Source organism: Coturnix japonica, chromosome 4, assembly GCF_001577835.2.
Source record: "Coturnix japonica isolate 7356 chromosome 4, Coturnix japonica 2.1, whole genome shotgun sequence".
Lineage (NCBI taxonomy): Eukaryota > Metazoa > Chordata > Aves > Galliformes > Phasianidae > Coturnix > Coturnix japonica.
Genome location: NC_029519.1, coordinates 69,511,392 through 69,523,720, shown reverse-complemented (window position 1 = coordinate 69,523,720; position 12,329 = coordinate 69,511,392). Strand labels below are relative to the sequence as shown.

At 44.8% G+C, this 12,329-nt stretch overlaps 1 protein-coding gene across 1 annotated transcript in view; it reads right to left on the bottom strand.

Annotated features, from left to right (window-relative positions):
* Positions 1-10,567, bottom strand: part of FBXL5 (F-box and leucine rich repeat protein 5) — a 28,810-nt gene extending 18,243 nt beyond the window's left edge. The window contains exons 1-2 of the mRNA XM_015862617.2: positions 10,411-10,567; positions 824-1,039 (exon numbers count right to left, since the gene is read on the bottom strand). Coding sequence (XP_015718103.1) covers positions 824-1,039; positions 10,411-10,545 — 351 coding nt within the window. The 5' untranslated portion in view covers positions 10,546-10,567. The remainder of the gene's footprint in view (positions 1-823; positions 1,040-10,410) is intronic.
* Between the last annotated feature and the right edge of the window lie 1,762 nt (positions 10,568-12,329).

Genomic DNA, 12,329 nt, shown 5'->3' with positions numbered 1-12,329 from the left:
CTCTCCTTCATTTTACAATTAATTAACAAACAAAAATTCAAGGTTTAATATTCACAGCGAAAAAGATATTTGTAGGATTCTCAGCTCAAAAATCACTTCAGACATCAGATATAGTTGATCTATTGACTTTGCTATTTTTCTTACTGAAAATACGTTAACATGTGCACTAGAAATACACAGTGATATATCAAATTATTAACACAGACTATAGCTCCTAGAGCTAAAGAAGTGAGGAAGCTGTGCTATCTGCCCCAGAGAAACAACACAGCAGAATTAAGTTGAACTCCCTTTCAGCATGACATGGAGCTGCAATAGGGGAGGCTCAGGCTGGCTGTTAGGAAAAGGTCCCACACCAGAGGGTGGCTGGATACTGGAATACACACCCCAGCACACAGCCCTGAGATACCACAGCTCAGGCAACATTTAGACAATGCTTTCAGACACAGGGTTTAAATTTCGGGTGGTCCTGTGTGGAGCCAGGATTGGGGCTGGATGTCCTTATAAGGATGATCCTTATAAGGATGATCCTTATGGGTCCCTTCCAACTCAGGTAATTCTACGATTCCATATTCAAAACTGTCATGCCACATCTCTAAGATATGAGCAATTATGCAGTGTGTAGACGTCTCTAGAATCCTACAGAGTTTTCACTGGAAATTTAGTAACCGCACTGAAAGGCAAAAGAATTTGGGTTTGTGACTGGAAAGTCTACACTACTCTGTCACAAATGCTTTGTTACTTTTAATTTATTTGCAGAGAAAATTAAGAAAAGTTGAGGCAAATGGACATAATCACAGCACACTGTCCTTGTGGGTCTATTTACCTTTACGTTCTTCAGCCCTTTCTCAAATAGGCTGAGCATCTCGGAGAGCTTGTTGTCTGAGTGCACGTTGTACACCGTCCGGCTGCGTTGCTGAAGTAAACCAATGATGCACTCATTTTCAATCTGCTCGTGCATTTTAAATTCCTTGAATGTGGCATAGAGAGATTGCAGAAGGGCCCGAAAATCATTGTTGTTGGAGAAGTTGGTCTTGGACAGCTGGAATAAAGGAAAGCCCACAAAAAAATATCAGTGAAGATCACACCAAGGTCAATTGAAATCGTTTGGACAGGTATTAGCAGCCATTATTTGTTGCTCCCATCACTTTCAGTAGAAAAGCTGAAAACCCTGTAAGTTACCAAAACAGATTTACTACAGCGTTGTGCTTTGTGAATAAGGTTTCAGTCATTCCACATGAATAAACAGAACCTAAGACTAAGTAGAACGATAACTTCTTTTAAGTTAATTTATCATTGAAAGAAGAAGGTAATTACAGCATTAGTTTATGGAGCAGTAAAATAAGTCGTACTTAAACATAAACCAATCTTGAGGACTCTGAAATTAACAAGAGTAGAAAGAGATTCCCTTGTAGAAATCAATGCAATCTCCCCAGGTTGGCAGCTCCCACGTATACCTGTGGGTGCATGGCTGATTATGGGCTACCCATAAGGAAGGTCTGATCTTACCAAGTACATTCAAAGTAACATCAGCTGTTAGGAAAGGTTTGCCATGGACAAAGAACCAAGAGATGAAGTCAGCACAAAGATCCAAGTAACACAGTCATCCACTTTTAAATGCCTACAGTCACCACCGGTAACATTTCTAGACCGCAATTTGCTTTGGTGGACATAAAATAAGTATGGAAAAATACCATATTGTGTGTAGCAGTATATAAGAATAAGCAATCTAAGACTACAAATATTTTCAGTTAGTTAAGAAAACAAGTCACTGAAGTATTCAGAAGTGGTTTTATTTACAATAATTCCAGAAAAAAAGATTTTAGAAGAAATGGAAATGAGAAATATGTTCCTATATAATACTTGCATACCTCAAGTATGGCCATAAAATCAGCATACCTAAAATAACACCCACCATTTGTGTACTTAAAAACTACACAGAACAAATGCACTTATTCATTCTGACACTGCACTGGCACTTCCTGGCAACCAGCAGCAACACAACTGAAACGCACTGGACGTCTGCCAAGCACTTACACAAGTGGCAGGCAGCAGTGCTGACCGCGCACTACATGAACCGCCGTCACTAAGAAAACACATTTAGTTTGCCTCAGTTCTGAGCAGAAATAGGACAATGTTAAGGGGTCAGGATCAAATCATTAACTAGGCACTGTGTTTGGATCTGAAATCTGAAGCTTGAGTTGTTGTGCACATAAAAATGAGAAAAGGCTCCTCATCCCATTTCTATTCTCCACTTCAGAGAATGCAACATACAGAGCACAGGCACTAGATGAAAGTGCAGGCTACACTTTCCAGACTGACAAACAGAAGTCACAGAATCATCGAATCACAGAAGCCTTAGAGTTAGTTGGAAGGGACCTTTACAGGTCTTCTAGTCCAGCTCCCTGCAATGGACAAGTCAATGGTAAGGGAAGTACAGAAGACACGCAGGATCACTCCTCACTCTCACCCACTTATCATTCAAGTTTCAGTGATGATGCAGTTTGTTTTCTAATCCAGCATTTATCAATGACTGCCTTCACGCCGCTCACTGAATCTAAGGTTCCACTACACCTGGAGCCAGTTCCAAGAAGCCTCTTTCCCAAGAATCCCATTAGCAGCCAAACACCAGGTATTCTGATTGATGTAAGAACTGAAACAAGACTGATAAAGCATATAACACAAAGATTAGAGAATACACATGTTTTGACACTGGTTAAAAGAAATCTCAGATCTTGCTCTGATACAAAATGGTATCATCATCCTCCTGACTCAAATGTTTTCAGCTCTCAATGCTTCAAATCTTTACCCACCACCATCAGCAAATTTTGAATAAAGAATCCATCTGGGCATTCAATTTAAGTACTTCTAACACGAACTTGCTGTTACAGTAGCCACTGTAACATGAAACACTTGCACGTTAACCTCTGCTACTGCTACTCCCTGTAGATATCCTAGATTAGAAACCCTGAAAAAGATACCGAAGCTCAGTGCTTAGTGTCTGTATTTCAATCAACAACTGGTAGATTCAAAAGGTCAGATGAAGCTGAGGGAAATGGGCTTTTCAGAGGACAGGTAGCCTAGCAACGAAGTAACTGTCAGATCTGTAATTTCATTAGTGGGACTGATGAAGTCTTACGATGGGCACCAAGACTATTAGCAGCGGGCAGCTGCTCCACTCCAAGGTCCACTCTTCCATATGGGGGCAACAAGTGCAATAGTCCAGTAGTACAAAAAGGAAACCACCGGCCCAAACTCAGATGGACAGTCCCAGGGGAACCAGGAGATCAAGGAGATGAAATGTGTTGTGTTTGTCAACTGGTTAAAACATGAAGTGTAGCATAAGTGATCCCCAAGCAGACTTGGAACACACAGCACTAAACATCACAGCTACAGGTATCAGCAACACACAGGAGCTCACTGTTTGAAGATAACATCTTCCAAAGTCTTACACAGAGCCAACATCATTTGTTTCTGTGTTTGTAATACACACTAACTCAAGAGCAGTGTCATAGATTGCAGAAAAGAAAATCCCTGGGGGTCTCCCAGGAGTTTGTAATTTAAGAATTATATACAGTATGTAATTTAAGAATTACATACAGGAGCTTAAGAAACCAACCAACAGCCCAAGCACCACGTCGAACAACAGGAGGTTAGTCACATCTTAAAGTCTGTCTGACACACTTCAGAGACATGAGAGCAACCAGCAGCTGTTAAAATTAAATGGGAACTTTTTGAACCACTAAGACAGAGCTATCAAGTTATCTATCAACTTTAGTTCACTTAAACTGTAGAGAGTCATCAGTAATTCAAGAGCAGCAACGGTACCAGCAGTGATGTGAAGTCACGTAACGCACCAGATCAATTCCAAGTAATGGTGTGACAGAGACAGACACACTGACACAAAACTGCTGCTCTCCTCTAGAATTACCTGTATCTGACACGTCAACAACACAACAGTTGAAATGAAGAGCTTCACAAAAACCAGAAATATAGACCTTCCCACAGTGCTGAAAGAGACACGTGTTAAGGTTACGATGACGGAGACTTAAAAGCCTTCTGCCATCAATTCAGTAGCAAGTAGTTCTAAATATCCTTTGCAGAAAGGGACAGTGATGTTGAATTAAGAAGGACCTCAGTTTTTAAATCTCAAGTCACTTATTTAAAGATGAACTACATTTGGAAAAGATCTGTGCACTCCAGACGTTTCAGGCAGGACCTGAAACACCAGCATTTTTACAGCAGAAAAGTACTGGGAGGATCAGAACAGGGTGTGTCTGCATCAATACCAAGAGCATGTAGTTTCATGTTGTACTTAATCTGCTGTAAATTAGGGGGTGGGACAGATGAATGCCTAGAAGCAGCAGCCCTGCCATCCCTTCCAGCTGTACATTCCTACCCCTTCCCTGGAATATCCTCTGGCAATTACACAGCTGCAGGTCAAACTATCAGTTTACCCATCCAAGAAGTTGCACCTTTTTGGCAGGTTCGTTTTCACCTGCTCAGTCTGAGTGATAGTCCATAAGAGCATCCAGCTACACACAAGTTCTGCCCTTAGATGACACTCAGTCAATGCAGTCCCAAAGGAAGACAAGCTGCCGAGGCAGCCTACCAAGATCACTGCCCTCTCAGCATCACCTGATCGCTGGCTTATTCCTTATGTAGAGGTTCATGACGTGAACTGTAAGATAATTAGCTGAACTACTTCACAATCCATCTTTCCACGTGTATAAAGCCTTCAATCAGAGGAGCAATACAGGTTTTATTACCCAACGTCCATCTCCTGCCTGTAGGTCAACCCAAAGTACATCCCAACTGTTTAACAGCAGTCATTTAAAACACAGTTATTTCCAGCTTCACCTCGAAAATATTCTGCTGTATGAAAAGTTAGTCCAAAACTGCAACTTCCCAGTAGGCACAGCAGGAGTTACTGAATTATTCAGAATCTAAACCTAAGATGGAAAGAAGACTCGTGGAGTCTCTGATGAGGATCACGGACAGCAAAACGCACACACATCTCTGGACACGGATGCTCAATTCCATCCCATTTAGGAAGAAGGAAGGCATTTCTTCCCACGTTCTGCCTGGAAAAATGCCCAAACAGTTGATCATTTGCATCTTATTAGCACTGAGCATCCTCATTAGCTGTTTACTCATTGTAAATCCAGGTAGAGTGAAAGCAGGTTCTTGATGCATCAAAATGTTAATTGGTTATAACCAAATACTATGATTTCCTAAATCAACACACTCGTGTTTGAACAAGCAGCGAAAAATAAATGGTCATGTACTGAAACTCTGAAAAGACATTTCAGAGGTAACCAAACATTTTACTTTTTTTTTAATTATTATTATTTTTAATTAGAAACAGACTTCATGGAACAGTTGTTCTGTTATTTGGGTATCAAATAAAAACCGCTTCTGACTTGGAAATGTGAAATCAAAACGTTCATTGTTTTGTTTTTCAGATTTCAGTCCCCTCAGTCATAAAAGCTGTTGTCACAACGTGGTCAACATAATTCCCCACTCAATGTTTTACAACATCAACTCAGCTTAAGAGTGAAAAGTACCCCTGAATTAATACAGTCTATTTGTAATACTCTTGTTGGAGCACCATAAATTTAACACAAAACCTGTTTGTTCTCTTCAGCAGAGAGGAAAGCTCGCAGCAGAGAAACAGCTGAAGCACAGCACCGCTTTCAGTATTTCAACAGCTTTGAAGGTGAAAGAAATCTGTATTATCCAAAGAAATAATTATTGGGAAACAAAAGGAACTTTTTAGCTAGATGGATCTTTACTGAACATATCACTGTGGGCAGCAGAATAGGGTTTAGAGCACAAATAATAACGAATCAGCCACAAGGACCAGAGGACAAAAAGAAAGAACAGCAACAGTTTACATATGCTTAGATTAAAATAAATAACATTACATACACCTAAATATAATATTTAACAGGAATGGTCCAAATACAACAATGGCAAAATGTAATGTCATATTTACTTCAGTCTTCATGAGGAAGTTAATTAGGACAAAACATTTAGGGCAATTAGTTTTTAAGGAGTTGGAAGAACAGGATAGAAAAAGAAGTACTGGGTAAATATTTATACAAGTTCAATCAGAACAAGTCAGAAGAACACGACAAAAATTTCCAGGAAGAACTAGTCAAGTAATTACTGAACCACTAGAAATAACTGCAGAGATCTTCTGTAGAGAGGTGAGATTAGAGAAGTCTGAAGTCAGGCTAACATGAAAAGTGCCTCTGATGCATCTAATCCAATGCCCAAGGTTGCACAACACAGCTGACTTACTAACACAGAAGTTTACAGCTCCAATGGACAGCCTTGTTCCCTCCACCCACACTGCCAAGCCAGGCCTGGGCTCAGCTGACCTCTCTGGGAGCCACCTGTACTCTATCATCCCTGACTCCAGTGACCCAGCTGCTCATCGAGGGGCCAGGAGGGCATGTGCAGCAATTCACTCTTCCATAAGCAGCCAGCCATTACAGCCACGCACACACTGAAGTCTCACTCTAATTTCTGTGAGGCAGACATAAAGACTTCAGATAAAGTTATCAAAAGCCAACACAGCACTACAGTATCCAAAGCAAAACTACTCATCCTACTCCCTCCTTCCCTACTCCCCCCAGCCCCCCCCAAAAAAGCCTAACTTATTGTGTTCATCTCAGGAAGGTCTGAACATAATCTTCTGCTTAAGACAGCACGCCCTTCAGCTGCATTAACACTGACAGAACCATGAGTTGAAATCCCATAGAGGCGTCTCATGTGTGGTAGGTGCAGCCAAAACTATATTCACAGTGTGCACCCAGAGCAGAGTCTGCTGCTGGAGCAGACCTGAACTTGAAGCTAATAAAGTAACGTTCAGCCAGCAAGGATTTGTTCAGAGAATATAATCTGATTTCCTTTTGATAAGATAACCAAACCACTTAAGAGGAAGATAATACAACGCATGTTTTACAGGCCACCATTTCTCTTAAAGGCTCTTTGAGATTTTCTTGTTTTACAGCTTTACAACAAACTCCAGGAAACCACACGCTGGGTCACACACTGGGCAACAGTGATCTCCAATCACACCTACCAGTGTTTCCAGCTAAACCAGAATGGGATTTCTGAGACACAGTTGGTTGAAATCTGTGCTGCCTCATGACGGATACAATACTTTCAGTCACAGAGTGGAAAGCAGGAAAGCCAGTAAAGTAACAACCTGCAAACGGTGCATTCCGGGATGTTGAAAACACTCTCTACTGGATGCCAGCGCATGGACTTGGGTCAGTGCAAACTACTACATCCTAGAGATAAATGACTCTAATGAGACTAACGAAAGGAAATTCAAGTATGAGTCCTCGGGTAAGTGTAGGGATACAGTGAAGTACACAGCAACTGTGTGAGTGTTAGGGAAAAAAAGACTGCAGAGTAACATCCAACGTAACATCAGCTCAACTCGTGGTCAGCAGTGATTCATTGTGCACAGCCCATTACAGGAAAAAGTAGGCAGAATTAGGCAAAGCTTTCACAGCAGCTTAAGCCAACCTCTCTGCCGGCTGCCACAGTCCCACCCTTTGCCTCACATCAGCTTCAGGACTCATCCGGCTGCTCAGTACCAGCAGAAAAATTACCCCGCTTGAAAAAGAAACCGTTTTCAGCCAGCATAAAACCACAGTGAGTCACTACAAGTGCTGATGGGAGCAAGACAGGCACACACTTACGAGCAGCGCCAGTCAGGTACAGCTTCTGCTGTCGCTGGAAGCCATTCAGACACCCCCACAAAAACAAACACACTGAGGTACAAAAAGCGTGACCTGCACCACGCAGCGCAGTGGATCCATTTACTTAGTCCAGAAAACAGGTAACGAAGATGGAGGGTGTGACTACAGTATCTCACTAGAGATGAGAAAACACTGTCTGCTCTATTTGTAGCAAAGATGATGTCAGGCGTTATGAAACCATTTTAACCATACAGACTAGCTACACCAGCACTCAGCTCCTTGTGGACATACTCACAGGTCTCACCAGGGCACATGATGGCTTTGTGGGTTTCCTTACAAAACAGGATTGTAGTTATTCTTGCTACTTAAGTCCATGGCGCAGAGCACAACGCTGCTGAGATACAGCTGAAGATGCAGCGAAGGCATGTAAAGATCTCTGCTAGCAACAGTAAAGAGAATGGGATCACTGTCCAGACACATCAAACTTCTTACACATCTCATTCACTTTTCTGTCACACGCTGAACTCTGGAAAGCTAAACCAAAGTGTGTCTCAGTCTTAAGGCATTATTTAGGTACCTGCACGCTCACCCTCACTAACATTTAGTGGAATTTTCCACATCAAGATGCTGATAGCAGCTGTATTACAGTGCACAGCAACACTATGCAGTATAAAACTCCAGACCCCCTCAAGGACAATCTGAACTTACCAAGAAAACGGCTTTACGGATTATAATTAAGATGTAAGCAGAACTAAGGTCTTATCTAATTACAACATCTCGGTCACACAAAGGAAGTCAAACAGCTCACAGATTTTTTTCTGGATACAGAGATAGTTCAAACAGTGGGGTCACGGGCCAGGCAAAGCTTCAAGTTCCAACACAGGGCTAAAATATGCAAAAAATAGATGCTTCCAAAATAAATAAATAAACAGATGAATCCTCATCCACATTCATGATTATGCTTCTTCGAGAGAATAAGGAAACAAGCAAGCACGCTCCTGTATGAAAAAAAACTGGAAATGAGACATGACCTCCATTGCAGACTGAGCAGTTTTAATCAGTTTACTAGCACTTATGAGAACTAAGTTCTCATTTAGTTTCACTTTTAGGAAAACGTGGTAAACTTGATCATGTGGAATGTTCAAAGCAACAGAAACACAAACCTAGAGAACAAAAAACCAATAAGGAACAAATGACTACAATACTGGGCGGTCCCGTCAGCAACGTTGGCAAGGGGTGGGGGGAAGAGTCCCAGGTGTCTTCATCCTCATCTAAAAGCTCCTATGGTACGGCAGCATGAACTTTAAAGCAGATACAAAACCAATTTAAAGAATAAACAGAAAACTCAAGAGCATTGAGAGCAAAAAGGTAAAGTCCAACTGCTCGCCTCGCTTTACCCGCAGACCCCCCCGCAGAGCTCAGCCATCACAGCACAAAGCTGTTGGCATTCGTTGAACCGAAGGAGCCCACCGGAGGGACGTGTGGGAGCACACGTGGATGGAACACAGCGGGAGGAGGTGAGGCCTACAGGGCACGGTGCAGCAGGGGCTGCCTCCACGGAGCCTCACCTTCATTTCCAAACGCTGCCAGGTGGTTGAAGCATACACAGCCAACGCTGGCCTACGATGGAGACACCGCTCCTGCTGGCGGGATTGCAGGCTCCTAAGTACAGCCCGAAGCTCCCATTACACACCGCGCTGCAAAGTTTGCCTTGCAGGTGACTCACCAGGCTACCGCCAGCCACCCTGATGCAAGCGCAGAAATCACTTTTGAAGCACAGTAAAACCACCAGCACACACAGAGCTCTGCCACGGCATCCTCAGCTATGTATTGATTTTAAACACATCGAAACGAAGCGCAGCGAGCTGGTTCACACACACACGCACACAGAGAATCCACAGAATGACCCGGGTTGGGAAGGGACCTCAATGATCACTTAGTTCCAACCCCCTGCCTGGCGGGCCACCAAACATACACCTTTACTAGATCAGGTTGCCCAGCGGCCCAGTCCCAACCTGGCCTTGAACAACCTCCAAGACGGGGGCATCCACAAACCTCCCTGGGGCAGGCCTGTTCCAGGGCCTAACCACTCTCTTAGTAAAGAAACTTCCCTAACATCCAACCTAAATCTTTCCCTCTTTTCAACTTAAAACCATTTCCCCTAGTCCTGCTTATTATCAGCCCTTTCGAAGACGTTTACTCCCCCCCTTGGGAGAAGTTCCCTTCAGGTATTAAAGCGCATGAGGTCACCCCGCAACCTTCTCTTCTCCAGGCTGAACAAACCCAACTCCCTCAGCCTGTTCCTCCATAGGGGAGGGTGCTTCCAGCCCCCTGATCATTTTCGTGGCCCTCCTCTGGACCCTTAACAAAATCTCCATGTCATTTTTGTACTGAGGGCTCCACACCTGGACACACACACACACACACACATATATACACGGACAGGGCCGTCTCCCGCCGCCCCCAGCCCAGAGCCGGGCCCTTCCGAGCCGGGCCCGACCCTCGGCTGGAGCTGGATGTGGATGTGGGCGCTGCGGGGCCGCGGGGGAGGGGGCAGCCCAAGGCCGCTCCCCCTCACAGTCGCAGCGACGCTGACAGCTGCGCACTCACTAATAAACCTGCCCTCAGCCCCGAGGGGAGCGGGCTGAAGGCCGCCGCCGCCGCCGCCGCTCCCCACCCGCCCACTCTCTACCTTGTCGCAGTAAAGCCCCACGAGCTGCTTCATCCGCCAGTGCGGAGCCGAGAAGACATCCACCTCCTCAGGAAAGGGAGCCATGTTCTCCCCATAGAGCCCGGGCGCTGGCGGCGCTAACGGCGGCGCTAACATCCGCCCCGCGCATGCGCGGAGGGCGCCCCGAGGTTGGTGGTGGCTGCGCTGTGCGCATGCGCAGCGGGAGGCGGCGGCCGCTTCGAAGGTGAGGCGGCGCCTCATCCCCCGCTCCGGGCGGCTCGGGCTCGTCGTGGCGCTGCGGGTTCCTCTATTGCTCGGCTGTGGGGCCGGGCTGGCGCCAGCTCCGCTCCAGGGCAGCGCGGCCCGTCTGCGTTTGTGCCTCCAGCTGGGCCTGCTGCGTGCAGAGCGGTTAACCAGAGCTAAGGGAGCGGTTCCGAGCGCTGCTGGGCTCCGCGGGATATGGCGGCCGGCTCTGGGAGCCTCGCTGCTCGCCTCAGTGCTTCTGAAATCTGCTTTGTAATAAGAAATGGTTGTGCATTGACACGACGAATCCCCCTGTGGCGCAAGTGGTAGAAGTGCCGCCCTGCTACACAGAGGCTCGAATCCCGGGGGTTGGACTCGATGATCTCTAAGGTCCCTTCCAACCCGCTTGAGACTGTGTGACTGTGATACTGTGACATAAAGCTACCTTCTCACCACCAATAAAACGATCTTTTGGGTGAAAACAGACCTGCGTTTTAGCCCGGTGCTTGTCAGTGTGCTGGCTGTTGGGAATAGTGTGAGAACATCGACTGGGAAATCATTAGGTAACAGAGAGGAGAGGTGAGGTGATCTGGGTTATCTAGATCAGCCAACACAATAATCCCTTCAGCTCTTTATCTGAGGAAATGATCCTTAAGCAATCGCAGTGCTGGGTGTTTTCCTTTTCCATTCATCCCTTCTGCTTGAAGAACTTCTGAACATGTTGACCTGTTTAATCGTATTTGACAAAGGTGTGCAAATTTTGGAGGATTAACTTTGTGCAAGTCTCTGAGAAAACAGCAGTTACACAAGAGAAGGGAAGGAAGGCAAAACAGAGGGATTACACAACTAGACACCCAGCACACAGCTGTATTTCTTTGTGGCTAGCACATAGAGTTCTGGTTTTAAACCAGGTAGGCACATTTCTTACACAGAGAAGTATTGCAGCATACTAGGGCACAGGGGAATCTTGGGGGTTACTGCTCTAGGTAGAATTTATGAGCTAAAAGTTCAAACCCTCAAGAAAAGGTGTTTGATGAAGCATGTTGCTCGCTAATATGGGCGGTTCCAAAGTCATACTTCAAAGCCTAAACCATGAGATCACACAGAATTAGGGTTCTCCTGCCAGCAGTTCATGCCTCAGTAATAGCAGAGGATTAATGCTCCCACCCATTAATCTTCCATCTGCTGGAAGTTACTGCCACACGTTGCAGAAATAACAAGAGAGAACATGCCTATCTTCATCTTCCAGGCTTTCGAAACATAAACACGCTGAATTTCATGGTAGTCTGAAGGAACATTTGCTTTGTGGACTAGACTATCTCCAGTGCAGATGTGCTTCAAATTTTGATGACTCTGCTTCATGGGCAGACTTCTCTATGAGAGAAGGACAGAGCAAGGGGCAAGGTGGTCCACAGCCACTATGAACTGCTAGAGCTTGGGAGACAAGGTGGACTGACAGTTCACAGCACTGAAGTGCAATGTTACATGACAATGTGCCCGATAATGAGATTAAAATGTTATATTTTTCATGGACAAGTTTAAGGGAAGAATTGGTCATCTACAAGTGTTTACACAGAGAGGATATAGTTCTGAGGGTGGAATCTTCATTAACATAATAGAAGACATATGGGGATCCAGTGACTGGAAACAGAAGGAAAACAAGTTCAGGCTAAAGGTATGACTCTTAAGGCTATCTA